Below are 27,365 nucleotides of genomic sequence, written 5' to 3' on the forward strand. Positions count from 1 at the left end.
TGACAAAATGTAGTTTTGAAAATCTATTTTAGAATCTAAATAATTTTTTTTTTTCAAAAATGTAAAAATGCCCTTTCTTATGTCAAAAGAGCAAAGACAAATAATATTTTGAGGTTTTTCTGAACAGCGTGCTGGGTTTTTTTCTTTTTTATTTAGTTCACTCTTACTTTTTACACTAACATTCCAGATTTTCACAACTATGTGAGAAAGCAGTACCGGCTGTGTTTTAATCCTTATTTATTACAGTGTATCTGAAATACAATAATAATAATTTAAAAAATGTTTGTAGTTTAAAAGATTCTAACACAGCACCAGGTAACTGGATGCAGTGTTTACAGGTTTTTTTGTCAAAACTTCATTCTGACATATCAGTAAACATAATGCTTGAAAATGTCAAAGTTTTTGCAAACCCTTCCTGATATCTTTGAGTTGAAGCTTTTGCTACATTTTCCAAGGTCAACAACTAACTTCAACATGCTGATGTAACAATTTAAAAAACTGTTTCAAACCAACTTGTAAATGATCTGTACAAGCAGAGAAACAAGTTTTACATTTTGTTTTGGGTACAATTTCACACTATAAGAGATCCTGCAATCAAACCAAAAATGATTTCTTGATCAAACACTCAGGTTAGATACCAACCCTACGCTACATAGTGCTTAGAACAAGTGAGAACATAGGTTTCCGTATTTTAAGATGAAACATATAATAAATCCTATAAAAGAGTTTTTCTGCAACAAGTCCCGCAAGAACAGTGAGTTCTGTGCACTGACCGTTCCCATCAGATAAGACCAGTTCACTCTGTTCTTGGTGAGCTTGTGCTTTAAAGGATGCACACCTCCAGCCGATGCTCTCTGACTCCCACGGCCTAGTCAATCTATTACAGACACCCAAGGCACGGGCTCTCCCAGTGCGAGCAGTGATTTACATTCCAGTGCTCTACAGTGCACCACTGTATCGCCACAATAGCACAGTGTCCGACAGATCATGAAGCTGAAACTTTCCAACCCAGGCCTGGACGACAGGATATTGTCCCATCAGCAGCTGGACAAGCTGGAAGAAGACGAGGCTGGAGACAGACCAAAGTGGGACAACAAGGCCCAGTACATGCTGACCTGTGTGGGATTTTGTGTGGGGCTTGGAAACGTGTGGCGCTTCCCTTATCTGTGTCAGAGTCACGGAGGAGGCAAGTGAGACATTCATTGTTTGACTGCTTTCAATAATGCTTTTTGAAATCTCATTATATCCAATCCAACCCTACTAAAAGAATACAGGGGATTATTCCAATACATCCGTGCTAATAATTAATTTATCTTTTTCCAGCATCGGTTATGTGTCAGCTTAAAAGCTCTCTATTAAATTTCTGTCTTCTAATGCTAACAGGACTATATTTTAGTCTAACTCAGTAACAGGGTAAGATCACAGTAGGTTTACTGGCGTGGCCTCCGGGGCTTCTCCCTGAGTCAGGTTGTGGGGGGGAGGGGGCGGGTGGGGCGCCGTGTGGGTCTGCTATGGCCCGTTCTGCTTCGCGGGCCTTGGGGCTCTGGCTGTGTCAGCGGGGGTCGCTCCGGGTTCCTGGGCTGGCTCTCCACCCAGTGGCTCCTGTGGGGGGGCAGTGTGGGCCTCCTTGGGCTGGAGGAGACAGTTCGCTCCTTTTGGTGGAGGTTTTCATGCATGCCAGACCCACCACACCGGCACCTACCAAAACTCAATAGAGTTTGTTCCTCTGCTCGCTGAGTCAGTGGAGGTTGCTGGGTTAGTGTCTGTGGATCTCACTCTGCTTCATCCTTCCTGTGGTCTCCTGACGTCTTCATGATTGATCCTGTCGGGATTCTGTCGTATCTGGTGTTTGTGAAGGGTCTTAGATTTGTAACTGGTTTCAAGATGTGAATTAAAGAGCACAAATAAATAGAATGCACCTTTTCTCTCAGAACACTGCCTCACTTTTTTTGTCTGTCCTGTGTTTGCTTTATGTTTCACTTGGGTGTGCACAGCCCTCAATGGCATAATGTAGGAAACAGCTTGAAATCAAGATGATAGGTTAATTTGCCATGAGGGCAGGTGATGGTCACAGTCACAAATAAGAAGAAAATTGCATGAAGCTTAAGTAATGACACCATGGTTGGTTGGTGTCATTTTTGAGCGGATATGCAGACAAAAAAGAAGAAAAAAAAAGGACTGTACTTTAGATTTCTTTTTTACATGAGCATATTTTCAATTTTCACATAGTTTATACACTACCAGTCAACATGTTGAATACACCTTCTTATTCAATGGTTTTTATTTAATTATATTGTACATTGTAGATTAATACTGAAGACATCAAAACTATGAAAGAACACATATGGAGTTATAATGTAAACAAGAAAGCATTCACCCTTTGATAAGCAGTGTGGGTCAGGAGATACCCATTGCCCATTGGATTTGGGTCACTTTTGACCCATGCTGGGCATCAAAGGCTTAATCTTCAGCACTGATCTACAATCCAGAGAATAATACAAATAAATAAAAAGCATTGAATGAGAAGGTGTGTCCAAACTTTTGACTGGTAGTATATTTATATGGTAAATCAATTGCTCAGGTTGTACATTATGTTCTTGCAAACCAGCTGCCTGAACAAACTCAGCACCAAAAGGCATATGATCCTGTATTTTTTTTTTTTTAAATCCCTCAAATTACACCACTTTTCAGGACCAGACACTGTAAAACAGAAAAAGCCGTCTAATTTTCAAACTTCAGCCTGGCCTTGAACGAAGCATGAAAAATTCTGAAAAATTAATCTGATCTAAGCTTGAAACCACGATATGGAACACAACATGACATTGTCTATAGAAACAAACCAGACTAAGAGAAAAATAAGCATGATTGATCAATGGAATAAATGCAGCATGGCTCAAAAAATGTGATACAGAGGAGTAGGAAGTAATGTAATGTTGCATTTTTCAACAGTATCACACATGTGGACACAAAATGTTGTTTCTGTTATTTCCTCTGTTCAGTTATTGGAATACAATGTCTTCTTTACAGCATTCTAACTGCGCCATATTATCCAAAAGCCATTTTTCAGCTCTCTCTACTTCTAGCTATGGTTTACACAGAGGTGCCAAACTGTATACTGTATTACAGTAAATTAAAAAATAGCCAGCAGTGAGTAAAAATGGACAGAAGCAAAAATAAACCACCAAGTAATACTGTTTGGTCTTGATTTGTTTCCTGGAGGCCACTAGGTGTGATGATAGTCTATATCTTTGTTCTTATTAAAAAGTTCACAGCCAATACTGCAACCATCAATGAAATACTAAATCCTTTAAAACAACAGATTAAAGCACATCTAGCTGTAAAGACAAGGTTGAGATATGAATTTCGTACCTGTTGACGAACAACAAATTCCTGTAAAGTGCTTACTGCAGAGGCATGCGTGTACAGCATCATTAACCCAGCCTCATCCACTGTCTCTCCGTGTTCTCACATGTTTACTGAATGATTAACAACAAGCAGCTGAATTTTTACAGTCTATAAAGTTTGAAATGTTACAGAAAATCCTCAGATTAATTGTCACCACAGCCATTAACAGTTCTGTTGTTTTTCTGCAGGTGCATTTATGATACCCTTCCTCATCCTGCTGGTTCTAGAGGGAATACCGCTTCTCCATCTGGAGTTTGCTATTGGTCAGCGTTTAAGAGCAGGCACCATGGGAGTGTGGCCTGCAATTCATCCTTACTTAGCTGGCATCGGTAAGAAAAAAGTTTGCACAATATATACAAAAAAAAAAACTATGGAAATTAAATGAAACCTTTCACTTGGCAGGAATCACATCCATGAGTATATCTCTGATAGTCGGCGTCTATTACAACACCATCATCGCCTGGATTATGTGGTACTTCTTCAACTCATTTCAAGATCCACTGCCTTGGAGCCAATGTCCCATGAATGCCAGTTTAACAGGTAGAGCTGCAGTCTATAATGCACTTCTCCACAATAGAAAATGATGTAAGACACTTTGGTAGTGACACAGTGCAAATTCTGTCAGGATTTGTCTCGGAGTGCGAGAGGAGCTCCCCGGTGGATCATTTCTGGTACAGGAAAACTCTGAACACAACTCCAACTATTGAAGAGGACGGTGGGCTGCAGTGGTGGATTCTGCTATGTCACATTTGTGCCTGGTCGGTGCTCTATCTCTGCGTAATTCGCGGGATTGAGACCAGTGGAAAGGTACAACAGCGTTTACCACAGACAACGAGAAGATCTTCATTCATCTAAATGATTATGTAAACCTTCTGTTCTTTCCAAGGCCGTGTATGTGACTTCAACCCTCCCCTATGTGGTGCTGACTATCTTTCTGGTCAGAGGATTGACCCTGAAGGGCTCTTTAAATGGGATTAAGTTTCTCTTCACACCAGATGTAAGTTGCAATTTCTTTAAATTTAAACAATCACACTGGGTTTCCTTCAGATAACATGCCTTATCTGGAGTAAATCATGGCTTCGGATAACAGATTTTTTTTTCTTCTGGAGCACATAAGTTAATATATCACATCTAACGGTTTACTAAATGTCAAATAATTTTTTAATCATAAACTCCAACTTCTCCTGAAGAGGTACAGAAAGGTGAATAATTGAAAGGAAAAACAAACATTCAGTGCCTTGGTCAGGTGTTGGACCAACCTGTTCCACCAGAACAGCTTTATTGCACCCAAGTCCCTAGAACTCTATGAGGATCATTTTTACAGAAGATGTTCTCCATTTTGGTGTTTTGATGATGATGGAGAACACAGTCGAACATGTTAGTTCAAAATCTTCAATATCTGTTTTAAATGGTCAAAATCTGGTAACTGCTACGTGCCATAGTGTATGATTCACATCATTTTTAATCATCAAAATAATTCAGTAACCACCACATCCAATGGATATCGTTGTCCTGGAAGAGAAAGGCTTCATTTTAAGGGGTTAATGGTTCAGGTTTTAGCTTTAATTTGTTTTTCTGTATTATATAGCCCATGTATAACAATAACTAGTTACGCAAGCCATAATTGTCTACTATATGCATTTTTCCAGTTAACAGAGCTGGCCAACCCAACAACATGGCTGGATGCTGGTGCTCAGGTTTTCTATTCCTTCTCTCTGGCCTTTGGGGGCCTCATTTCCTTCTCCAGCTACAACTCAGTGCAGTAGGTTGTGTATTTAGATTTAAAATGCACAATTTAAACCAAAAAAAAAAAGTTGAACAGTACTGTAAACAAAAATAAAATTCATTTTTTCCTTTAGTAACAACTGTGAGCAGGATGCAGTGATCATCTCCATCATCAACGGCCTCACGGCTGTCTATGCTGCAACCGCCATTTACACCATCATTGGGTTCAGAGCGACACAGAGATTTGACAACTGCCTTTCTGGGTACATTTATGTCTTTTTGTCCAAATATGTATTGTATCTGATCACACCTTTCTCATACAGGGATGCATTTACGTCAAACATTTTTTATTCAAATGAACTTTGGGTTTTAGAAACATCCTAGCATTACTAAATGCCTTCGACATGGCTGAGGGCAGCATCACTGACAACAACTACAACCAGGTTGTTCAACACCTTAATGAAACCCACCCTGAGGTTATTCAAGGGATTGATCTGAAAACCTGCGACTTGACAACTTTTCTCAGTGAAGTAAGATGTCAATAAATTTGTAAGATCAAGATAGCAGAATTACTACTTTTCTCTCAAATATCCTCTTGTTTTGCTAAAACACTGTGCTGTGTTTGGGTCTATAGGGAGTGGAAGGGACTGGTCTGGCCTTCATTGTGTTCACTGAGGCCATCACTAAGATGCCCCTCTCTCCACTGTGGTCTGTCCTGTTCTTCATAATGCTCTTCTGTCTCGGCCTGTCATCCATGTTTGGCAACATTGAGGGAATTCTCGTACCACTGCAAGACCTCAAGGTCTTCCCCAAGACATGGCCAAAAGAAGCAATAAGTGGTAACCTCACATCTATTCTTTCATTTTCCGTTATTGAAAGGCTTAAAATATTTTCACAAGACTTTACAGTGCAAGAATTTTGTGCATTTGTGAGAAAATGTCATAGTGCTTGAAAGTTTTGTTGCAGTGACGAGTTTTGAGTTGTGAAAATTCTGAAAGTTCTAAAAATAAAGATCATGCTAAAAATTATTGAAATGAGTAAATGGGAAAATTTAACACTTAAAGTGCCACTGCAGTCCTCAAAACAAACAAAACTGTGCAAACCACAGTCGTGTCCCAGTGCGTTTCACTTACATGCATACAATGTGGAGGCATCAGTGGTTCCCAGATTTCCCACAGTATGGCAGCATTTTTCACTAAAAAAAAAAGGTAAAACAAAGGAGAAATGAATCACAAACAAATGAAAGTTGGTTAGACATGAGAAGAATCACAACTCAAGCACAACAAACTACCAAGCAACTCCACTGCAGGAGAACCACCTCTAGTATTGATAAAGGTTAGCTTAAAAACAACAACAGGCTCAGCAAACATATCAGATTGAAACTAGAACAAAATGTAATCACTTCAAAGCCAGTAAAAAAAAATACTAACTTGTACACAAATGATCACTTTGACTACCTGTAACATCACACTCCACATACAACAAAAGCAGCAGCAGCCACACAAAAGGGTTGAACAGACAACAGGGGTCGAACACTGAGAATAATTTTTAAATGGTGCTCTTAAAATATTTCAAAATAAGCATTTGCAACCTTGACACGACTTGATATTTATACCTGCAATGTTATCAGAAAATATCAAGCTTCTTCAGTTTACCATTTAAAATGGAAAAAAAAATGAAAAGCAAGGGATGACTGCAACCGTTGGAAATGTGTGATTAAGAAACACCTGACACAATATTACATCATGTTGCCATAAATGTACAATATTTGGACAACAATTACAATTTCAGGGGCAGACACACTGACTTTGAACATGAGTGAACAAGAAAATCAGTCGATAACAGACAATTCAGAGAGTTTTGGAATAAATAATTGTTTCCATCACCAGGCCAGAGCTAGATTTAAAAATCTCCAGCAAGTTTATCTTTGTCTAAGTAGAACAGTACATTTGAAAGTAAATAATAATCTTACAAAGAGTCAAGGTCGGTGATATAACTCAACCTACTGTAAGACTCCTCAGCTGCAAGCCCTTCCAACAAAGCCATATCCAATTTAGTCATAGTGGCGCTAGATAGTCTTAACTCAATCTGTCACATGTGGCAACCTATGAAAATGGTACCGATAGCATTTTTATAACTTATATGGCCTAGAGCCTAATTTTTCTGCTGCGTCTTCTACTGCATGTTTAACGTTAAATGATTAAAAAATACACAGATTTGAAAACAACCCTGTACAACCCTGTTTTATCACTTATTTCCTCTTCTCCAGGTGGAACATGTGCACTCTGCTGCCTGGTGGGGCTGACATTCGTCCTCGGCTCAGGGAACTACTGGCTTTCACTCTTTGACACCTATGGAGCATCCATCGGTCTGCTGGTTGTTGCATTCTGTGAGATGATCTCAGTGGTTTACATATATGGGATAGACAGGTGATTGAAAATGCATATATTGTATTTTTTTTCTGCTGTCTGTTAAGCCTTGCACAGAGGTGTTGTCATGAGTTAGAAAATGCATGGCAGTGGCATTACAATAAAAGAAGTTGTGCACTGTTGCTAATGGCATTTTTAGATTACTGTCATTTACAATTTATCTGAACTACTTCTATGATAAATATTAACCTTCAGAATGCCTGTAGATGCTGTTAATAATAAAGAGAATTTCGCTCTGTTATGTACAACCTTGACAACACAATATGTGTGTTACTGTCTTCTCAGATTCAACAATGACATAAAGTTCATGATCGGGCACAGACCCAACTTCTTCTGGCAGGCATCGTGGAGAGTCATCAGCCCACTCATTATGTTTTTCATCTTGGTGTTTTACTTGGTCGCAAAAGTTTCAGAAAAGCTCCTCTACAAAGCCTGGGATCCTGAATCGGTAAATAGAAACTTACATTGAGATTCACTCCCTCAAATTATGTATATTGAGATTTATGTACCTTGAAAAATTCAAACTACTGGATTTCCCCCCTGTCTTTCCAGGAGAAATTCCCAACACTGGAAGAAAAGCTGTACCCAGACTGGATCTATGTGATCATCTTTGTATTGGCGGGGATTCCCAGCCTTGCTATACCTTTCGTTGCTGTCTGGAAATGTCTGCAGAAAAAGAGGAGGAATACATCAAATCTAGCAGTTATATCACAGCTAAATTTAAATGAACAATGAGCCCAGAAAATCTACAGTCCAACATGTTTATGAAATAACTCTTTTCAAGAAGGTATGAAGGATTAGTATGATGGTTTAATCAGTGCAAAGAGTCCAATCTTTCTTCAACATAGAACACCGCAGGTTAAGTCTATTACAGATTTCTCAGGCTGATGTTTCAGTGGAATTAAATATTATCATGTGATTAAGGAATTCGATTCTCAGGCTGAGACGAGGTGACGTCAAAGAGGGAAGTCATGCAGTAAAAATACACGCATCTGTCCAGCTGGGGTCACTGTTGTGACGTGTCAACAGAGTGCTTGATTTGCTCAGATACACATTGTCACGGGTGTAAATGGATTCTCTTCCCAGACAATTCCGAGCATGGAATACTTCATTTCCTGTATTCTGGTGAATTTTTATGCATCAATTTGTGGTGGAAATGTCTTTTTTATGGAATTAAAATGCAAAATTTGGACTAAATCCCAGGTGGCAATTAAAAAAAATTAAGGAATATGACGTGACAAAGCTTCCATATTATGATCAAATACATGGTGTCCTATAGATCAACTTTTGTAATTTAACACATGGATGTAGGCAAACTGTACTCTTGAATCCTCTTTCGTGCCTTTTGTTTACTCTTTAAATGAACTTGTACCACCTGTTTGCATCAATGATGAACTGATGTATTTTAATCGATATGTCTATCTTTGGACCTTATTAGCTTATATGTGTATAAGAAAAAAATGGCTTTTGCTTAAAACTTATGTGCATTTTCAGAACATATCATGCATATTAGAGGCTTTTCTGCATCTAAGAGTCAATGAACAGCAGTTTGAGATACTCTTATCTTTATTTAGGGGTACAAATGCAAGTGTTACAAATTCTTGTGGAAACCTGTCTTTCAGTAATTTTTCCATTTCCCTCTGGTTTTAAAGTCACTTTTTGACTTCAGTCTGTGCTCTATGTTTTCCTGGTCGGAGCAATTGACAATATTTTAGATGAATATGATAGACAGTATAAATAAGAATTTTATACACGACATGTTTTTTTAAGTGCATTCACTATCAAATGAAAATAATGGTGGCAATAACTGTAATGTAAACTATATCAAGTGACAAGTAAAAAATGCATGTGCACTATCACAGCTTATTTCCTGGGTTACAATCAACTGTTATTGCCTCTGTTATCAACATCATATCTCGCTGCTTTAGACAAAGGCTTTATATTAAACGCCGTTCCCACAGCTTCAAGAGCCAACAAGAAATAAGAGGCTGATAAAGCAAACGTCGCCCCTTCGTCTCCTGATACAAACAAGGCGCCAGGTCCTCCCTTTTCTCTTCATGCTGAATGCAAGTCAGACCAAAAGATTTCTGCTTGCCAGAGAAATTACAACGAGCTGACAGGAGATAAAGAAATGATGGAGAAAGAGGATAGTGAGGAGAAAGAGATCAGCGAAAGGCCAAAATGGGACAATAAAGTCCAATATCTGCTCACCTGCATAGGTTTTGCAGTGGGACTGGGAAATGTGTGGAGATTTCCATATTTGTGTCAAACCTATGGTGGAGGTAAGAGGATTTCATTTACAGTGCCATTTGTAAAACACAAAAGGTAAAGTTGGCTTTTCATTTTGGGATGTCCAACGGTTTCAACATTTCCTTTAAAAAAAAAAGTGTAAAACTGATCTTAAATCCTGTTATAGCAACAATTCTTTCTTTTTAAAACCCTTTTTAACTTCTTCAATTTAGAGAATCCCACTAATCAATCCTTTGAAATGATTTATCTAAACTGCAACTTTGTTATCCAGGGTAACTATATTATTAATATATCCCATTTCCCGACTGAGTGAGTGAAACAAGGTTGCAGATATGATGCAAATATGACTTTACTTAGATTTTCGTGATGCAACCATCTCAGTTTTTCCAGGGTAGAATCATTAATGTTTCGGAAAATGAGAAAATATGATTTTTTGATAACGCATCTTGTCAAAATCAGCTTTGCAAAGAGTCTTCATTAATACTTAAAACCTACTGCCAAATACATCTCAGTGCTTACAGCTAAGGCTCTTGGGCAATTACGTATTAAATATCACTTCCACATACATTTTAAAAACTTTATATGTCAACATGTCTGAGTGAATCTCTTTTTTTTCTTAACTTTCTTTCCTTTGTTTCTTTATCTAAGGCTACAATCAAGATGCAGACAAAAATGGCCCGTATCAGATTTAGTTTTTAGTTTGCTGCACTCCGTTTAAAAGCTGAGACAAGTTTTCACTCCTCGATATAGTGGCATGCACAGTATAGAGTGTGTTAGTCAAATATCAAGGGAAAACAGTTCCACTATGTCTAGTGTTTGGTCAGAGTGAGTGTTGATAAAACCTTGCCAGGCGATAATAAAATGCACAGTAAGTTAATGACCTTCAAACGTAAAGGCAATGAAAGTGTTTATTTTAAAGGTGACGCCAGCTGTGTTTGTTTATTTGTCAGTTATTTTGGTATTTATGATCAATTCTAGGTGCATTTCTGATTCCTTACCTCATTGCCTTGGTGCTGGAGGGACTTCCTCTGCTCCACATGGAACTGGCCATCGGACAGCGACTCCGTCTGGGAAGTGTTGGAGTGTGGAATTCAATCTCACCATACATGGGAGGTCTAGGTAAGAAAGTTCGGTAACAAGGAACTTCATTCAAGAAAGCCAGAAAGGGTAATGCCGTGTAAACATCTACATCTGGACGTCAATGCGCTTTATAATCTTTGTATACACAGGTGTGGCTTCCATGATGGTGTCCTTCCTGGTTGGTATGTTCTACAACATGATCTTGGCCTGGATCCTCTGGTACTTCTTCCACTCCTTTCAGAATCCACTGCCCTGGAGGGACTGCCCAGTAAACCTGAATCATACTGGTAATTTTTTCATCAGTCACATAATTTATGAATAACAACCAAAATAGAAAGACAGAATGTCCCATCAGTGAATCATGATATTCATAATGTCTTTGCTGCAGCTTATATAAGTGAATGTGAGAAGAGCTCATCTGTGAATTACTTCTGGTATCGCGAGACGCTGAACATAACGCCCAACATCCAGACCAGCGGATCCTTGGAGTGGTGGCTGGTGTTATGTCTTGCATCTGCTTGGTGCTTCGTGTACATCGGCTTTGTTCGTGGAATTGAGTCTATTGGAAAGGTAATTCATTTGTGCAAGTGTTTTGGTTTTTTTTTTTGGTCTGTTATCATTTAGTCCAGATTATCCACTATATGTAAAAGATGAAGGTAGCATCTGGGTCAGAGAAATGACTTAAACCTGCATTTCTTTTAATGAACAGCAGTGGCAACTCCTGCAGTTGCAAAAAGACGACAAGTTTATTAGAAATGGCCCTACTTCTAGTTCCATTTGCTACCTCATGTAACATGTTCCAAATAAGTTTATGGCCTCATTTGCTAGATTCAAGACTTTTGAATACAGTATTGATGTAAATTTAGTAAATTATGGTTTGATTTACTGGAAAATAGATGACAAAAAAAGTTGTGCTTTTGTGCACAGCTGCCTATGTCATGGTGGATACGTGCATATTATATATACAGTCTTTGGCCCAGACGCTGGCAATGAACTGCAAATTGTTGATACCATCAACACTGATTTTCCTCATATGGGTTCACATGGGCTAAAAAAACATACAGATATGAAATCTAAAAGTCAAAGTAGAAGTATGGCTACCTTATCAGCCTGAGATATTACAGGTAGAAAGTAAGAAGTGCATCCCCCACTGTAGACTTTTCAGCATCGGCAAGTTACAAAAATTAATTTAATAGCTAGAAAAATCTGCTGTCTCTAAAACTGAAGAGAGACAGGAAGTTCTGCAAAAGTAGGGCACGCCAATAATGCGATACATGTTTTCTCCCCATGCACTCTGGTTAAATTTGCATGAAAGGCAATAATGGAGAAGGGTGAAAAAGCATGGAACATTCACTTTGCTTGCTTTTACTGCTTAATCAAATAGCAGTAACTCAAGAGTGCTTAAAGCTGTCAAAAGCCTGTTTGACCTTGTACTCTTAACAACACCCTGATGAATCAATCTCCACATTGACAAAGCTTAAATTAAAGAGCCCATGTTATGTTTTTCGGGTATTTTCCCTTTCCTTAAGTGTGGTACAGCTTTTTGTGCATGCTAAAGGTCTGCAGACTTCTCAAGCTCAAAGTCCAGCCAAAATAACTTATTCTATTCAACAGAAAACACTTCTCTTGATCTGCTTATAAGGCCGCCTTTGAAGTCCTTGTTCCTCTTCTGTTGCCTACCGCTTGAAACGCCTCATTAAATTCCAGGCTTTCTTCTGTTACTTATTTGCATCATCATGTAACACATTTACATAATGCACAGGGGTATTTATCCAAATACCAGACTTTGGATCACAACATGGATTTACTCTTACTAAGTTGTCTTGTTATATCATTGTTACCTTTAGTAGTTGTTCCAAAAGCTAAAAATATTTTTCTGCTTTTTTGTCTTTACCAGACTAGACTATAGAAAAGAACAAAACAATATATGAATAAAACTGAATTCACAATGCAAGCAGCATCTACAAGCAACTTTTAAGGTGGAATGTTTCCTTGCATGTTATTCATCGCATAAGCTGACATTGAGAATCAGTCAACACACCTTAAATCTTGCACTCGTGATGATTGTATCGTTTACTGCTGAAAAAAAAAGTGAATTTCAACCAGACAGTGGAAAATGAAAATACTCTCTTTCCTCAATTGATGAAAAAAATGGAAAAGCATTGGTCCAAAATGATACTACACCAATGATATCACCTGAAAAGCTACTTGCTCACAGTCCACCATTATTTCCTCACAGGAGCTGCTACTGCAAGAGCTACATCTGTTTGTATTGATAGATCTGAGGTTATGATATAAAACCAACCTTTCTTTGCTTTTGTCGGGCCAGCTGAGCTATCAGAGCGGGGGCTTTTCAGGTGGTGGGTCTTCTAGACATAATAGCTAAAACAGAGAGAGTTTCAGTTAGAATTGTAGAAATGTACTAGCCTAGCCATGCTACACCCATGTTTCTGACGGCACAAGGGTCTTGGACCGCTCGACAGGGAGGGAGGCGGGCTAAAAGGTTGTCTATCAAATCCCTCTGCAGCAATTGGGTAGGTATACAGCCAATCAACGCAACGTATACGCTGACGGTTCCGAGAGCACCGGCGGATTGTGGCTAAGTCCCATTAGCTTCCCAACCAGCGGAGCCGCGGAGCCAACTGGTATATTAAGGATTTGCCATATCCCGTCGGCATAAGTCCAAATACGTCTTTCTTCTCAATGAAACACTTAAGTGCCGTCCTTTGTTTATCTTTCAAGTTGAATTTTAGCTTCAAATCTTTAAGGGCTGTGGCCAAAGCCCAGTTGAAAGATAACTGTTTATTGTGCGCTGGTTGTTTCTGTCAGAATCGTCACGCCTCTGTCGTCACTTCGTTACGCCCGCCTTCTGACTCTACACTTCATGGTGATTGGTCCGGCCAGTTTTAGGAGAATCCAGCCTTGAGCCTTATGGAGGGTAACTAGACCCACCCTGGCAGAGAATTAAATTCGTTGCCGTGGGTTGTCTAGCGTGGCTAGGCTAGAAATGTACAGAATCATAATGTGGTTTTTTTATATAAAAGCATGCAAACATTTTCCTGTGTACCGCTAAAACAAAATACTAAACCTGTAGATGTGCATCACATGGCCTCTTTGAAGACAATGTGTAACTAGTTACTTATCTATTTGCATTTTCTGTCAACATGAAACATTTTATCGTCATCAAAACTTTTTCAACAGGCTATTTACGCCACTGTCACCTTCCCATATCTTGTTTTGACCATCTTCCTGATCAGAGCCTTGACTCTGCCTGGAGCAACTGACGGCTTAGTTTATCTCTTCACTCCAAATGTAAGTCTGTTTGTAGCTTTTTTTAAAATTAAAATAAGTTAATGACCAGACCCATTGAGTAAAATCTAACATCTAACTATAATGTTCATCACAGTGGAACACCTTGAAAAATCCTGAGGTCTGGTTGGATGCTGCTACTCAGATCTTCTTCTCCTTGTCGTTAGCCTTTGGGGGACTTATTGCTTTTTCTAGCTATAATCCTCAGAAGTGAGAAAAGTTAGATTTTTTTTTTTTCAATAATGAAGAAGTGAAGACAGTATAATGTACAAAAGCTAACAAATTACTTTATCCTTGCAGGAATAATTGCGAGAGTGATGCCCTGATCGTTGGCTGTGTGAACAGTTTTACGTCAATATATGCATCAATTCCTATTTTTGCCATTCTTGGATTTAAAGCTAATGAAAACTACAACACCTGCCAAAACTGGTATGTAGAACTGAGGAGATTTTGGTGTCCCACAGTACATTTTTATTACTTACAGATGCAAATTGAGAATATTTAGCTCAAAGTTTCCAGATACAAAAGCAATGTGACTGCTGTGACTGTGCAATTTCAGTATCTGTTAAAAAAACAAATAACGATTCATAATATGAGACAAAAATGTTTTAAGCTATCAAGAAACTTTGCCTTTAATATTATTAAAACAAACATTTTACATTGTTATTTGTGGAACTTCATTAGTTAATTGTTAATATTATTAATAAGTATTGTGTTTCATATTAATTTTTAACTGATTACTTTCCTGCTGGTTTTAGGAACATATTACAATTGACAAATGCATTCAACATTGGAGATGAAAACATAACTGTTGAAAACTATCAAGATTGGTTTAACCATCTGAATGCAACTGATCCATCAGAGGTCGAAAGCCTCGATTTGAAGACCTGCGATCTACATACTTTCCTGGAACAGGTGCAGTCCATTAAAATGACTTCAACCTTTGACAGTTTTCTAAGTAACTTCTTTGATATTGTGTTTATAATGATGAATCCTACCTTCAGAGCGCCTCAGGAACCGGACTGGCCTTTATCGTGTTCACTGAAGCTGTGATAAACATGCCGGGATCGCAGGTCTGGGCGGTGCTCTTCTTCATCATGCTCTTCTGCCTGGGTCTGTCCTCCATGTTTGGGAATCTTCAGGGAGTTCTGACTCCTCTGATGGATCTGCACCTGATTCCAACCTGGATGCCGAAGGAAATTTTCACAGGTAAATTCAATGACTTCATTTGGTATGTGCAATCATAACATCGACAAGACTAGTTTGTAATTTTTTGTTACAAAAAAATTCAAAATTAGTTATCTTTTCTACTGCTTTTTAAAACCAGCCTTATTTTAGAAAGGGCATTGTGTTAAATTGTCTTTAGAGCAAGTAAAGAGCAAACACAAAAACAAATTTCAAACCAGTATTTACTGCAAATGCTATAAATTCAACAAGTACAGACTTTAGTGCTTTATTGATCTTTGTTTTAGGATTACATCACCATACACAGGCCTATTAAACAGTGAGATCTCTTTGGAATTCCTAACAATATCTAGCAAAAAAATAAAGTAAGACTGCAGTCTTGCCATAGAATCCATGCTGATAGCACACTTTACTTTCACATGGGCTTATGAATTACTTTTTGTTTCATTACAGTGATTTGAACCCTTCAATCAGCATTGCCGATATTTTCCGTATTTTGTTTACAGGGTTAATCTGCCTCGTCGCCTTCACCATCTCCCTCATCTTCACATTGGGCTCCGGAAACTACTGGCTGGAGATTTTCAACAACTATGTGGGCTCCATGCCTCTGCTCATCATAGCCTTCTTTGAGATCATCACAGTGGTGTACATCTATGGAATAAACAGGTGATATTGTCATTCATGGCATCATTACACTAATACACAGCACATGTGTGTGATGTCACTAAGTGTTTCCATTGGCCCGCAGGTTTAACGATGACATTGAGTGGATGTCAGGACGGAGACCGAACATCTACTGGCAGGCGACGTGGCGTTTTATCAGCCCCCTCTTGCTTTTGGTCGTTTCTGTGGCTTACGTTGTGATGCAGGCTGAGAAATCGCCAACGTACAGCACCTGGAACCCAGATTACGTAAGAGCCATATCTTCACATCCCTCTCTAGAGTCTATTAAATCTGCCACATAGTCAAAACATTGACTTTCCATTCTATTACCCTCTACAGATGTACTTCCCCCTTGCTGAAGTTTTGCCCTATCCTGGATGGGTTGTTGCTATCTGTGGGCTCCTATCTGCCATTCCTGTCATCTCCATCCCTCTCGTGGCTCTCTACAGATTCGTAGGCTTCTTGAAGAATTACATCAAGACGAGGCATAATCAAAATCCGTATGCAAATGAAGTTTCCAATGGGGACTTGTAAATGGAAATGTTAAGCTGCTTTATCTGATCATGATCACCAGTGGTGCTGTCATTTAATAACTTCTTATTGTGTATATTCATGGGGAAACAGAAAGATTTTACTGAGTAGTTTGATGTTTTTTCCCCCCATCTTTTATATTAAACTGACATTTAGTATAAACTACAATATGATCACTAGTACAGCATTCTGGAAGTTGCAGCTATAATTTCAGTTACTTCCCAAATGAAATCATTAATTTGGTCTTAATTTAGTGTGTTCATACAGGTATGAAAAACGCAGACAGCGTCAGCCGGATCAAATCAATGCAGGACAATATCCCTGAGAAGAATACGAATCACCACCGGCTGGAACTGAATGTCACAGTTGTGCTGTTATTTGATTAAAAGAAGACAACAGTTAATTTCCGGTGTTGATGTTTTGAATGGGAACAAGTGGAGCGTGATGGATAAGCTGTCCGAATGGTTTGTGATAAGCAAATTATTCATTTTGATTTTTCAGTTAAGAACATTAATAAAAATATCTGTACAAGCAACACCATGCGAGGAAAGCTGTATTCATTCCAGTAATTTATCAATACTATCCTGTAAATCACGCTCACACCTGCCTGAGGACAGCTTTCGCTCTCTGATATTCATGTGCTTTCTCTTACCTGCAAATGTAAATGTAAAGACTGGATGCATGAGGTGTCCTTTATGTCACTTTTTTTTTTTGCACATCAACAGTGCATGTGGGTGTGTGAGAGTAGTCGGACTGTGCTTGTGTGTGCGTGTGCGAGTGTGTGCGCGCTCACTGACCAAGTGTGCATGTGTGTATTTTTGAGTCATTTGAGTCCGTTACGCAGTTGTCCTTTTTGTGGTGTGGGTGGACGCTGATATTGTCCCCCAGAGGGTCACGTGCTTTGGAATATGCTGGCTGCCTTTGTTGCCTCTCTGCCTGTTCTGCTTTTCTGGCACTTTCATACAATGGTGCACTTGAACACTGTGATGTTATTAAGCCTTTCAAACTACTACAGCTTGAATTCCAGCTCTCAGGAAAGACTAGCATCCTAATGTAGGATACATGGCACAAGATACACCGTCGAGGAACAACAGCGAGGACTGAGTGCAACATCCGAACCAAGGTGACTACTGACCCTGCACTGACCTATGAGCACTTTAATTAGTGAGAGACTGCATTTGTAGAGCTTTGCAAGGCAACTACCACATGCTAGCTTCAGTTTTAGTATATCTACAGCTGCATATGTTTTCCTGTAACTCTCAGCTTGAAAATCTCTCTTGATTTTTTTATGGTTCTTCTAAATTCAAGAAAAAAATCCGATGTGAGTGATGTGCAGGAAATTAGATGTGGCACACTTACTAATACAGTGTTGCAAATATGCCGGAGAGGCACCAATAGTTTATTGAGGTCAAGGTCAAGTTCAAGTTGGGGGCAACTTGTTGTTGAATTAATCTGTAGGCCAGAAAAACAAGTTATTTAACAACTTGTATCAATATTGCTGCATTCATTTTTGGTTTTGGTGTGTCAATGCTTTAATAACTTGTAATCTCTAAAGTGGTCCTCACATTCTTGTGGTCATTCAGAAGAAAGTAGGAAAACAACTTAAGCTGTCTTCCAAAGCCTCTAAATGATGCCGTTACCTACAGCATTTGAATAAGAACAGAATATGTGAGCAAAGTTCAACGCTTTTTTCACCTTCAACCCTTCTCCAGGCAATGTCCCAGCGAGCAGATGCCTCCCAGTGTGGCGGGGTCGTGGTCGAGTTTGAGTCTGACGACATCAGGGATGCAAGAGCTGATAAAGATAGGAGTATACCAGGTGAAGTCGACTTTCAATCCAACTGGAAGCTTTGAAATGTGTTAGCAGCATGTGCTACTTGTGCTCATTATTTGATTCTCATGCGTTTCCTTGTAAGGTTCAGCTCTTATCTACCTCAAGGGTCCCAAGTTTCTCATCTATGTCAGTGGAGCGTTGTCAATGTGGGTAAGAATCTTTTCCTGAAGAAACAGATAAGACATCGACACTTTAAAAAAACAGCAAGGTAGTCTGCTTGGTGCAAACTGTGTAACAGCATACCGGCAGCACATTGCAAAGCAGCACGTAATGACGGCTTTCTGTCTTGTGTTAATCAGGGCGACCGCATGTGGCACTTTGCAATCTCTGTGTTCCTGATTGAGCTGTACGGTCACAACCTGCTGCTGACTGCGGTGTTTGGACTGGTAGTGGCTGGGTCAGTGCTCCTGCTTGGAGCTTTGATTGGAGACTGGGTTGATCGCAATCCCAGGAATAAAGGTATGCACAACAATTTCACACCCATTTGGAAATTTCAGCATGCAGGGCATCACAGAGCAGCGATACAGATCAGTGGATTTCAATCTTGCACCAAGAAATTTGCTGGTTTCCTTTCCCGTTAGGTGGTGAATTGCATTCACTCGATGTCTCAAGTGTAAATCAGTCCCTGATTTCATAGTTAGAATCAACCAGCAGAACTCGAGGCACAAGGTTCACAGCCACTGACTCATATATGTCACAGCTAGCAGTCATTTTTACAGAAAATGGAGTGTTTCTTAAAGTCTGACACTGTTTTCTCCATCTTCTGTTTTAGTTGCACATGCGTCTCTTTTCATTCAGAACATCTCAGTGACAGTGTGTAGCATTGTGCTCATGTTGGTGTTCTCATACAAACAAAGGATTGAACAGATCTGGGATGGATGGCTTACTGTGAGTAGACACTACATGTTTGCTACAAACATGCTGATCACATTTCATGACTTGGTTACGATGTTTATCACCATTAACCCACAGAGGAGTTATTGCTGTTGTGGTTCCCTACTGTCACGTGTCCCTGCTTGTCTCTGCTTCTGAGTTTGTGGCTTACTCTGTGCTGTCATAGTAACATGTTGCATCGCAAAACTCACACAAGGTGGTTTGTTATACGGTGGTGATCGTCCTGGCAGATGTGGCAAACCTTGCAAGCACAGCACTGACCATCGCCATTCAGAGGGACTGGATTGTGGTTATCACAGGCTACAACAGAGGTCACCTGGCTGGTGAGGACATTCACTCTCTGTAAATGAACATAGAGGAATTCTTTAGGTCTAAAAATGTTCTGAGAAAATTTTCCAAATCTCTAGTAATGATTTCATCTCAAGGTTTTTCTTTAGTTGCCTAATGCTGTTCTGAAAGACAGGATAAAATTCACATTCAGGATAAAATTCACATTCTAAAAAGGTTTTAAAACATTTGAAGAATGTTGCACTCTCTCTGTGCCATGATGTTACATTATGGGAATGTTTTATGGAAGAACGTTCCATCCCAAAAACATTTTCAGAGCATTGCAATCAAACTGTTAAACTTTACTTAATCTGTCACATTACAGGAACCTTTTTTTTTTTAAAATCAAAAAACAACAACATTCCGTATTTTGTATTTTTTACATTTTGTATTTTTTTATCATACAACCGGACAACATCTTCCAAATATCCTCTGAATGTCCCAGTGAAACATTTAACCTCATGGGAACATAATGTGAAATGAGAAATATACTTAAAGGGCTCTTTAAACATTAGAATAATAACATGTTTTTGTTAGCCGACATGGTGGTAGGATGTGTATCATAGGGTTGCATTACTGTTTTGCAAGAAAAAAAAAACTTGAATTACAGAAAATACAAGACATTTATATTCGTCTGTGCTTTTGCTTAAAGTCCCCCAGTGGACACACACTAACCTTTGTGTGTTTGATCCAAACAAAAGGAATGAATGCAACCATGAGGCGGATAGATCAGGTGACTAACATCCTGGCCCCACTAGCAGTGGGACAGGTCATGACCCTGGCCTCCAATGTAGTTGGCTGTGGCTTCATCCTGGGCTGGAACCTGGTGTCCCTCATTGTGGAGTTCTTCTTCTTGTCCCGGGTTTATCGCATCGTCCCTGCTCTGTCAGTCAAACCCCCGGTGGTGGACGTGGATCAGACGTACCTGCAGAAGATCGAGAGGAGAAGGTCACAAGGTATGGGCCGGTCACTAGGTTTGTTGTTTACAGTTTCTCACTTTCCTGTGTAAAGCTAGATTTTTACAATAGAAAGCTACAGCATTTACAGAAAATGTGTTTAATCCATTCTTTTAACAGTGAGATCAAATGCTAACAACCCTTGCATATAGTTGGCAGAGAAGATATACAGCAGCTGCTACATTTAACAGCTGGTGATTATGCAATAATGGCCAGAACCTGTATACAGTGCACTAGGAGATGCTCAGTGTTACTGGTAGGTTTGAGCAGAAAGCATTATTAACCTTATGAACCTCCAGCAGTTTTTGAGCTTTTGCTGCTGTTGTCATCGTTGTACTCACTGTGGGTTCATTTCATTTCCCACTGCAATATAAAGTCCTGCACCTTTATGAAAACAGCAAAACCATTGCTAGAAATAGAGAGAGTCGGAAATGTCTTTTAAGTAGTATGGCACAGTTATAATGCCATAAATCATAAAAAAGTAAAGTTGAATTGTTTTAATTGTTTTGTAATTTATTTTTTGTAAATTGCATTTTTTTAAGTGATCGCAGGTGTTACCTATATATATAGTATATGATAATATTTAATTTTCAAACTAGGTTGAAGATTTTTAGTGCAAATGGTTTATTTTTGTATACATTGAGGATTTTTTAATAAATATAATTTTCCCAATGGATCGGCTGATCTCAAATGAATAATTAATCCATTTCTATTAGAACTGTCTGACTGTCTGAAAGTTGAAAATCTAGTTGGTTCAAATAAATGCTGTAATTTTGTCTTTTTTAAAAAAAAAAGATAACATGCCTTTCAAACCTGTCAGAGAGTTTTGGGCTTCAGTGGGTTATGAATAATCATAGGGTGAGATTTGAACCAAAAGATTTTCATGTAGATTAAAGGTTATCGTGGAGAATTTGCACAAAATAATATGACAACTTAAGAAGCATTTCTTGAGTTTTAAAATCCTGCAATTAGCAGCACACTAGGCCTAATAAATCCTGTAAGTCGTAATACTACAATATAAAATGCTGGACAATCAAATTAAAAGCACTACCAGCAAAATAGAAAAACATCAACCCCTAAAGCTTCCCTATAGCATACATTATTTTAAAGTCCACATGGTCAGCATCCATTTACAGCTTGTGTAGGTCAGTGTAGAAGGACTGTATCTGACCGATGATGTGCAGTCTGATATGACTTGGAACAGGAAGGCTGCAGAAAACCAGCTGAGGATTAGGCCTGTGGAATTAATGAACAGAAGTGATGGATGCCATTCCTCTGTCTCATTAGGGGAAAGCAGTGTTGCACCACCTCAGCCTCTGACGGAGGGCAACTGCAACTCCAGAGTGCACCTGAAAGAAATCACCAACCTGCCACTGTGTTTCCGGAGGTTTCGCTGGCTGGTGAGCACCTGTAAAGACGGCTGGAGGGCCTACTATCGCCAGCCTGTCTTCCTGGCAGGAATGGGCCTGGCTTTCCTTTACACCACAGTCCTGGGGTTCGACTGCATCACCACCGGCTATGCCTACACTCAGGGCATAAGCGGATCCCTCCTCAGTCTGCTGATGGGCGTATCAGCTATCACAGGGTTGATGGGCACCGTGATGTTCACCAGACTCAGGAAGACCTATGGCCTGGTTAACACAGGCATCATCTCCAGCTGCCTCCACCTGGGCTGCTTGCTGCTGTGTGTGTGCTCGGTGTTTGCCCCCGGCAGCCCTATGGATCTTAGCTTGCTGATGCCCTACATTACCTCCAACTCCTCCGCTGAGCTCGACGGGATGGCAGGCCAAAGGCAAAAACACACTTATCCTCTGACGGGAGGCAGCAATCAGCCACTGCTGCCCGACCGCTCCTCCATCCACTGGACCAACAACACTGTGCTGTTTGACAATGTGCCGTCTGGCACAGCACCAGAGTCCTACATCTCCATTATCCTGCTGTTCTTGGGTGTCATCACAGCACGCATTGGTGAGTAGACAAACTCAATGGACACTAAAACCTAAATCATACACGTGTTGATATACAAACTATGGGGTACTGTCAGCTGTAGAGACTGACCATTGCATTAGGATGGCACAGTGTGTTAAGAATATAGTTCTAACTATGTTATTCAAAGAGATATTAACACTTTTTCAGACCATTTTAAAAATGTAGCTGTTATATATCAACCACAGCACTGCTCAATACAGTAATTTTGGCATTTTATCCTCTCAATAACTGGCCACAGTAGAGTTCAATCTTCAGTATCCATTATAGTATGCATCATGACCATTTGACTACCAGAGGGCCTTACAATGACACTATTTCTTAATTTTTTTAGGGTAACCAATGTTAGTATCTAGTACTGGTATTTAAGCCAGGCTTTAGTTAGTCTCGCATAACCAGACTATTCTCCAGTGCTGACGTAGCGCTGTGTAGAATGGTCTGGCTACACCTCATTACTATGATAAAAGCTCTCATGTTAATATATCTTTAAAACAATCACAATCATCTTGGAGAGGCTAAGAAGGGAACACACTCACCATGTTCACTCAAAATGATGCTAGAGGAAGTGTTTTGGTTTAGCATTTGCATGTAGTGCAATGAGCACTGTCATTAAAATGGATGTTCCATTCAAGAAATAACAACATACCAGGACTGCACCATCCAAGTCATCTGCAAAACTTGAAATTTTAAGCAACTAGGTTGCTACCTGGAGGTTGTTGTATTCTGTAATGAAATGGATTTTCAAAAGGTCACTTGCAGATAGTAGAAGACTTGCATCCGGTGAGTCAGAATACTACGCATAGCCAGAGCATTCTCTAGTGCTGAGGCAGTGCTGTGTAGAATGGTCTGGTTTCACCTCCTTATCATTGTGGCATATGATCTAAAAATAAATAAATAAATTCTGGCACGTTTGTATTTCTTTAAACCAATCACAAGGGTGGACCTGAGAAGAGCATACACCGACAGTTTTCACTCAGACTCGAAGGGGGAATTGTTTTGGTGCAATACTTGCATGCTGGGAGGCAATCATTTACAGGGAAAACTTGCAGGGCTGCTTTTCTGTACCTTTGCCCTGAAGTGTTCATCCTACAGGTTGCTGCCCAGAGGTTGTTGTTTCCTGTAGTGAAAGGGATTTTGAAAATAGTAACACGTAGATAGCAGGGCAGGAAAAGGTCACTTAAATGGCACGCTTATAACTGCAGTCTGCATCCAGGGAGTCACACTTTGCTCTAGTTAACTGTTCCCATCAATTCTAGTTTAACCAGATGAATGAATGACTATTGGCTTTAAGTACTGGTTGATTAAATGGCCAGGTTAACTCCTGTGACATCTGTGTTTCAGGTCTTTGGTCCTTCGACCTGACCGTGACCCAGCTGCTCCAGGAGAACATCTGTGAGTCAGAGAGAGGAGTGGTTAACGGAGTCCAGAGCTCCATGAATTACCTGATGGACCTGCTTCACTTCATCATGGTGATCTCCGCTCCACAGCCACAGCACTTTGGCATCCTAGTCATCATCTCTGTGTTATTCATCACCACTGGACACACAATGTACTTTTTGTACGCACACAAAGCCAAGAGAAAACGCCGCCTCGACACATAAGGAGCAGATACAACTTCCACAACCATGCATGAGATGCTCACCGGCACTGAATCCACTCTGCACCTCTGAAATGAATGTCTCCCTCCTGTTCCTCCAGCAGTCTTATTGCAACACTCTGCTCCTGACTTAGCCATTCATTTCAGCACAACACAGCAAGTGCCTGCCCCACCTCGGTTGCTTTCTCCCTGCAGGGCCACTCGCCTACAGCAGCAAACAAGAACTCAGGTGAAGCAGAGTGGGAGACAAGCTCTCCCTTCATGTACATAAGTTGAGGTGGCTACAATAAATGCAGCAATGATACCTCCAGGGGAAATGTCCTTATCTAGCATGCAAAGGGACACAAAGGTAATGGCTAAGGCACCAGCACATGCCTTTGCAAGCTCTGCAGAATGACTGCATAACTTTCAACTTACACAGCTTTTTAGGTGGGAGGGTGGATGGATGGAGAGATTTTTCTAACCTTCACTCAGATGATACATGCACATACAGACGAGACTTTGACAAGTGGCATTGATGTTACTGATCCGTCCACTTGGAAATATTCCAGGATGTCCAGAAAGGAACATAAAGGGAACTAGATGTAAGATTGTTTGATTTTTAAAAAAAAATCTGAAAGGCAGCCCCCCTTTTAATGGACAGAAGTGAAAGTATTTCCTTCCCCTGGTTTGTTTCTGTGTGGATGAATCAAGCAAACATTTGCCTTTCTTTAATGCATGTAAACCTTATAGCTTATGAGTTATAACAACGAAAATATCATCACATCATGTCATGTATTTTAGTCAGACTTTAATACAAACTATTTTATTCTTATTGCTTGTGTAGTTAGCTTACAAAAAATTTCCATACTTTCCTATATAAAGAGTGATATTAATAGTTTTATAGAAATCCAAGTGGAAACCAATCTTCATTTTGTGACATGTTTGAAATCAGTGATAGCTACATGTTGATCTATGCTACTGGCAGTATTCTTTCACACTTTGCTTCATTCTTTTGTAGTTCTGATGAACTAAACATTACCTTACCTCAACAAAGAACAGAAACACTGAATACAACCTGGGAATTACTCTCAACTACTGTATGTTTTCATATCTCAGTCATGTACAGTAGAAATAACATCAAAGTTGAACCTTTTGTCATACAACCAGCATCACATCTCAATATATTTGTATTATTTTCCTGTGAAATTTCTATATTGTATGTTGTCCTCATTTTTAAGACTGATATTTATGATAATAAAGATGACTGAAGAGGAACTTTGGCCTCAAGTATTAGACAAATAAACATGTGTAATGCAAAATAAAGAGCTTCGCATCTTACACAAGATGGGTTTCATTTGAAAGTAATGCATGTAAATACAGTGCAAAATGTAATTAGTGATACTAAAAATGCATTTGACCACATTCAGTCATAGACAGATACTTAAATAAGGTCACTAATTCAACCTTGACAAGTTCACATCAGTACTGGAATCCTTCCAATTAAATGGACAGCCATGTGGTTTGCTATCTGTCCCTTATGGAGTCTGCATATTCAGTGTGTGTATTTATAGAATCCTGCCATGTAATTTCCAAGCAGTTACTCCAGATTTTGATAACAGGTTCCTTCAAAAAACCTTGAGCAGACAGTCCAACTGCTTAAAAGCTTATATAACTTGGGCTGTAGCAGGTTGTCATATGCAGAATTAATTCATTATCAGTCAGAATCAAGATGTAGCACCAACTAAATTGTACAAGAGAAAGAAGAAGAAATACTCTGCAAAAAAGATATTAAACATTTCCACATGAATACTGTGGTATTGCTACACAATGCATTGTTTCAGCATTCACATCAGGCAAATCCACTCAGACTCTAGTTTTTTCATATCCATGAGAAGTCTGTCTGTTATAATTTCCTCAGATTTAAGGATTCTTAGTTACAGTGGCTTTAAAAAAATGTAATTCTTTACAAGATGTGGAATTTACTGACATGCAAATTCCACGTGTCCACAGCAAAATGAGCAATGAACAAGATATGAACACCAAAAAGAAGAATTTAGTTGCAAAATCAAACCTGCTAACTATATGGAAATTTAACATAAGAGAATATGTTGACCAAAAACAGGGCAGCATCTGCTGCCACTACACAAGACAACAGAAGTCATTTATTTCATTGTCTAAATCAGCACTACAGAGCTGTGCATAACGAGTGCAAAGCCAGATCTGAATGCCATCCAAAGCAAAAAATTCTTTTGAATGCGTTTGCCAGTGTTATGCCATATGGGAGATTATAAATCGCCTTTTTTCAGCTTTTTAGACAGTTTTGTTAGAGTCTTTTCCCCAGTAAAATCACCACAATAATTCTAGTAGCCTTTTCCAAATAATTATGTTGAAATTCCCCAAATTCTCTCATATTACAGAAAAACAAAACATTGCAATGTCAGTTTTTGCCCAATATCGTGCAGCTCCATGTTGAAGACAAACATCTCACGACCATGGGTAATACAACAGCTATATGCAAATGCAATGACATTTGGTGGCCAGAAGAGGTCAATGTCACATTAAGTGCTCATCACCAAGCTGCCATCCAGTAGAAATGAGACGATACACATGCAACACAACCCTAACGTCGTCAATGATGATGTGACGATCGTTAAGAGGGAGGCAATTAAGGACATTAGCGTAAAGAGGAAATGAAAACACACAAGAGTGATGTTACATGGCAACCATCTACAGTCCAGAGTTTTCAAGAGGGAAAAGCATCCAGGATTGAAAGAAATAGAAATCCAGTCAGCACTCAAGATTATCTGCAAAGTCCAATATCACCATGATGCAAGTGAATAATAATCCAGTGCAGAAATATAAACAGAAGAGCAAGGTAACACTGGTATCTGCAAAATTTGCCACCATGCAGTCAGGTTTTCAGTATGACCACCATTAGTTCCAGCAGAACAGTACATTTGGGTTTAAATGGCTATTGGAAACCTTTATTTTGTACATCATTTCCATTCCATGATGATGGTAATGAGCACCAGCTTCTGCACCCATTACAGACCCCCATCATGTTACACTAAATTAAGGTTGCAAGGCTTCCATTGCAATCTGTGCCAGTGTGTAGTTGCTTTGGTAATGTACAGAAGCCGTGGACAGGTTAGTGAAGGCAACTAGCCAAGAAGAGCTACTGCTGAACTCAGAGTGGGAGGCTGTTTTACTGGA

The 27,365-nt window shown here is 39.4% G+C and overlaps 3 protein-coding genes across 3 annotated transcripts; all 3 read left to right on the forward strand.

Moving 5' to 3' along the window:
- Nucleotides 1-578: 578 nt before the first annotated feature.
- On the forward strand, nucleotides 579-9,383 carry slc6a19b (solute carrier family 6 member 19b). Its single transcript, XM_022221656.2, has 12 exons — nucleotides 579-1,186; nucleotides 3,594-3,734; nucleotides 3,808-3,945; nucleotides 4,031-4,212; nucleotides 4,292-4,402; nucleotides 5,055-5,167; nucleotides 5,265-5,393; nucleotides 5,504-5,660; nucleotides 5,765-5,969; nucleotides 7,400-7,559; nucleotides 7,845-8,007; nucleotides 8,112-9,383. Exons 1-12 carry the CDS (start codon nucleotides 988-990, stop codon nucleotides 8,292-8,294), a joined length of 1,881 nt encoding a protein of 626 aa, XP_022077348.2. The 5' UTR covers nucleotides 579-987; the 3' UTR covers nucleotides 8,295-9,383.
- Nucleotides 9,384-9,650: 267 nt separating this feature from the next.
- Nucleotides 9,651-17,112, forward strand: LOC110971312 (sodium-dependent neutral amino acid transporter B(0)AT1-like). The gene is made up of 12 exons (XM_022221659.2): nucleotides 9,651-9,841; nucleotides 10,788-10,928; nucleotides 11,039-11,176; nucleotides 11,278-11,459; nucleotides 14,091-14,201; nucleotides 14,296-14,408; nucleotides 14,499-14,627; nucleotides 14,957-15,113; nucleotides 15,203-15,407; nucleotides 15,890-16,049; nucleotides 16,132-16,294; nucleotides 16,386-17,112. Exons 1-12 carry the CDS (start codon nucleotides 9,691-9,693, stop codon nucleotides 16,578-16,580), a joined length of 1,845 nt encoding a protein of 614 aa, XP_022077351.1. The 5' UTR covers nucleotides 9,651-9,690; the 3' UTR covers nucleotides 16,581-17,112.
- A 1,180-nt stretch (nucleotides 17,113-18,292) lies between these two features.
- On the forward strand, nucleotides 18,293-25,428 carry si:ch211-254p10.2 (solute carrier family 40 member 1). Its single transcript, XM_051956927.1, has 8 exons — nucleotides 18,293-18,395; nucleotides 18,493-18,560; nucleotides 18,710-18,869; nucleotides 19,183-19,298; nucleotides 19,501-19,627; nucleotides 20,333-20,597; nucleotides 21,882-22,555; nucleotides 23,915-25,428. Exons 1-8 carry the CDS (start codon nucleotides 18,293-18,295, stop codon nucleotides 24,172-24,174), a joined length of 1,773 nt encoding a protein of 590 aa, XP_051812887.1. The 3' UTR covers nucleotides 24,175-25,428.
- Nucleotides 25,429-27,365: the final 1,937 nt, after the last annotated feature.

Source organism: Acanthochromis polyacanthus, chromosome 12 (assembly GCF_021347895.1).
Source record: "Acanthochromis polyacanthus isolate Apoly-LR-REF ecotype Palm Island chromosome 12, KAUST_Apoly_ChrSc, whole genome shotgun sequence".
NCBI lineage: Eukaryota > Metazoa > Chordata > Actinopteri > Pomacentridae > Acanthochromis > Acanthochromis polyacanthus.

Excerpts from the sequence above, each read along its gene's own strand:
- si:ch211-254p10.2 (XM_051956927.1), top strand. The coding sequence starts at position 18,293 with ATGTCCCAGCGAGCAGATGCCTCCCAGTGTGGCGGGGTCGTGGTCGAG. Across the intron at positions 18,396-18,492 it reads TAAAGATAGGAGTATACCAG|GTTCAGCTCTTATCTACCTC; the intron begins GTGAAGTCGACT and ends TTTCCTTGTAAG. Across the intron at positions 18,870-19,182 it reads TCGCAATCCCAGGAATAAAG|TTGCACATGCGTCTCTTTTC; the intron begins GTATGCACAACA and ends CTTCTGTTTTAG.
- LOC110971312 (XM_022221659.2), top strand. The coding sequence starts at position 9,691 with ATGATGGAGAAAGAGGATAGTGAGGAGAAAGAGATCAGCGAAAGGCCA. Across the intron at positions 11,460-14,090 it reads GAATTGAGTCTATTGGAAAG|GCTATTTACGCCACTGTCAC; the intron begins GTAATTCATTTG and ends CTTTTTCAACAG. Across the intron at positions 15,114-15,202 it reads TACATACTTTCCTGGAACAG|AGCGCCTCAGGAACCGGACT; the intron begins GTGCAGTCCATT and ends TCCTACCTTCAG.
- slc6a19b (XM_022221656.2), top strand. The coding sequence starts at position 988 with ATGAAGCTGAAACTTTCCAACCCAGGCCTGGACGACAGGATATTGTCC. Across the intron at positions 5,394-5,503 it reads TTTGACAACTGCCTTTCTGG|AAACATCCTAGCATTACTAA; the intron begins GTACATTTATGT and ends TTTGGGTTTTAG. Across the intron at positions 7,560-7,844 it reads TACATATATGGGATAGACAG|ATTCAACAATGACATAAAGT; the intron begins GTGATTGAAAAT and ends CTGTCTTCTCAG.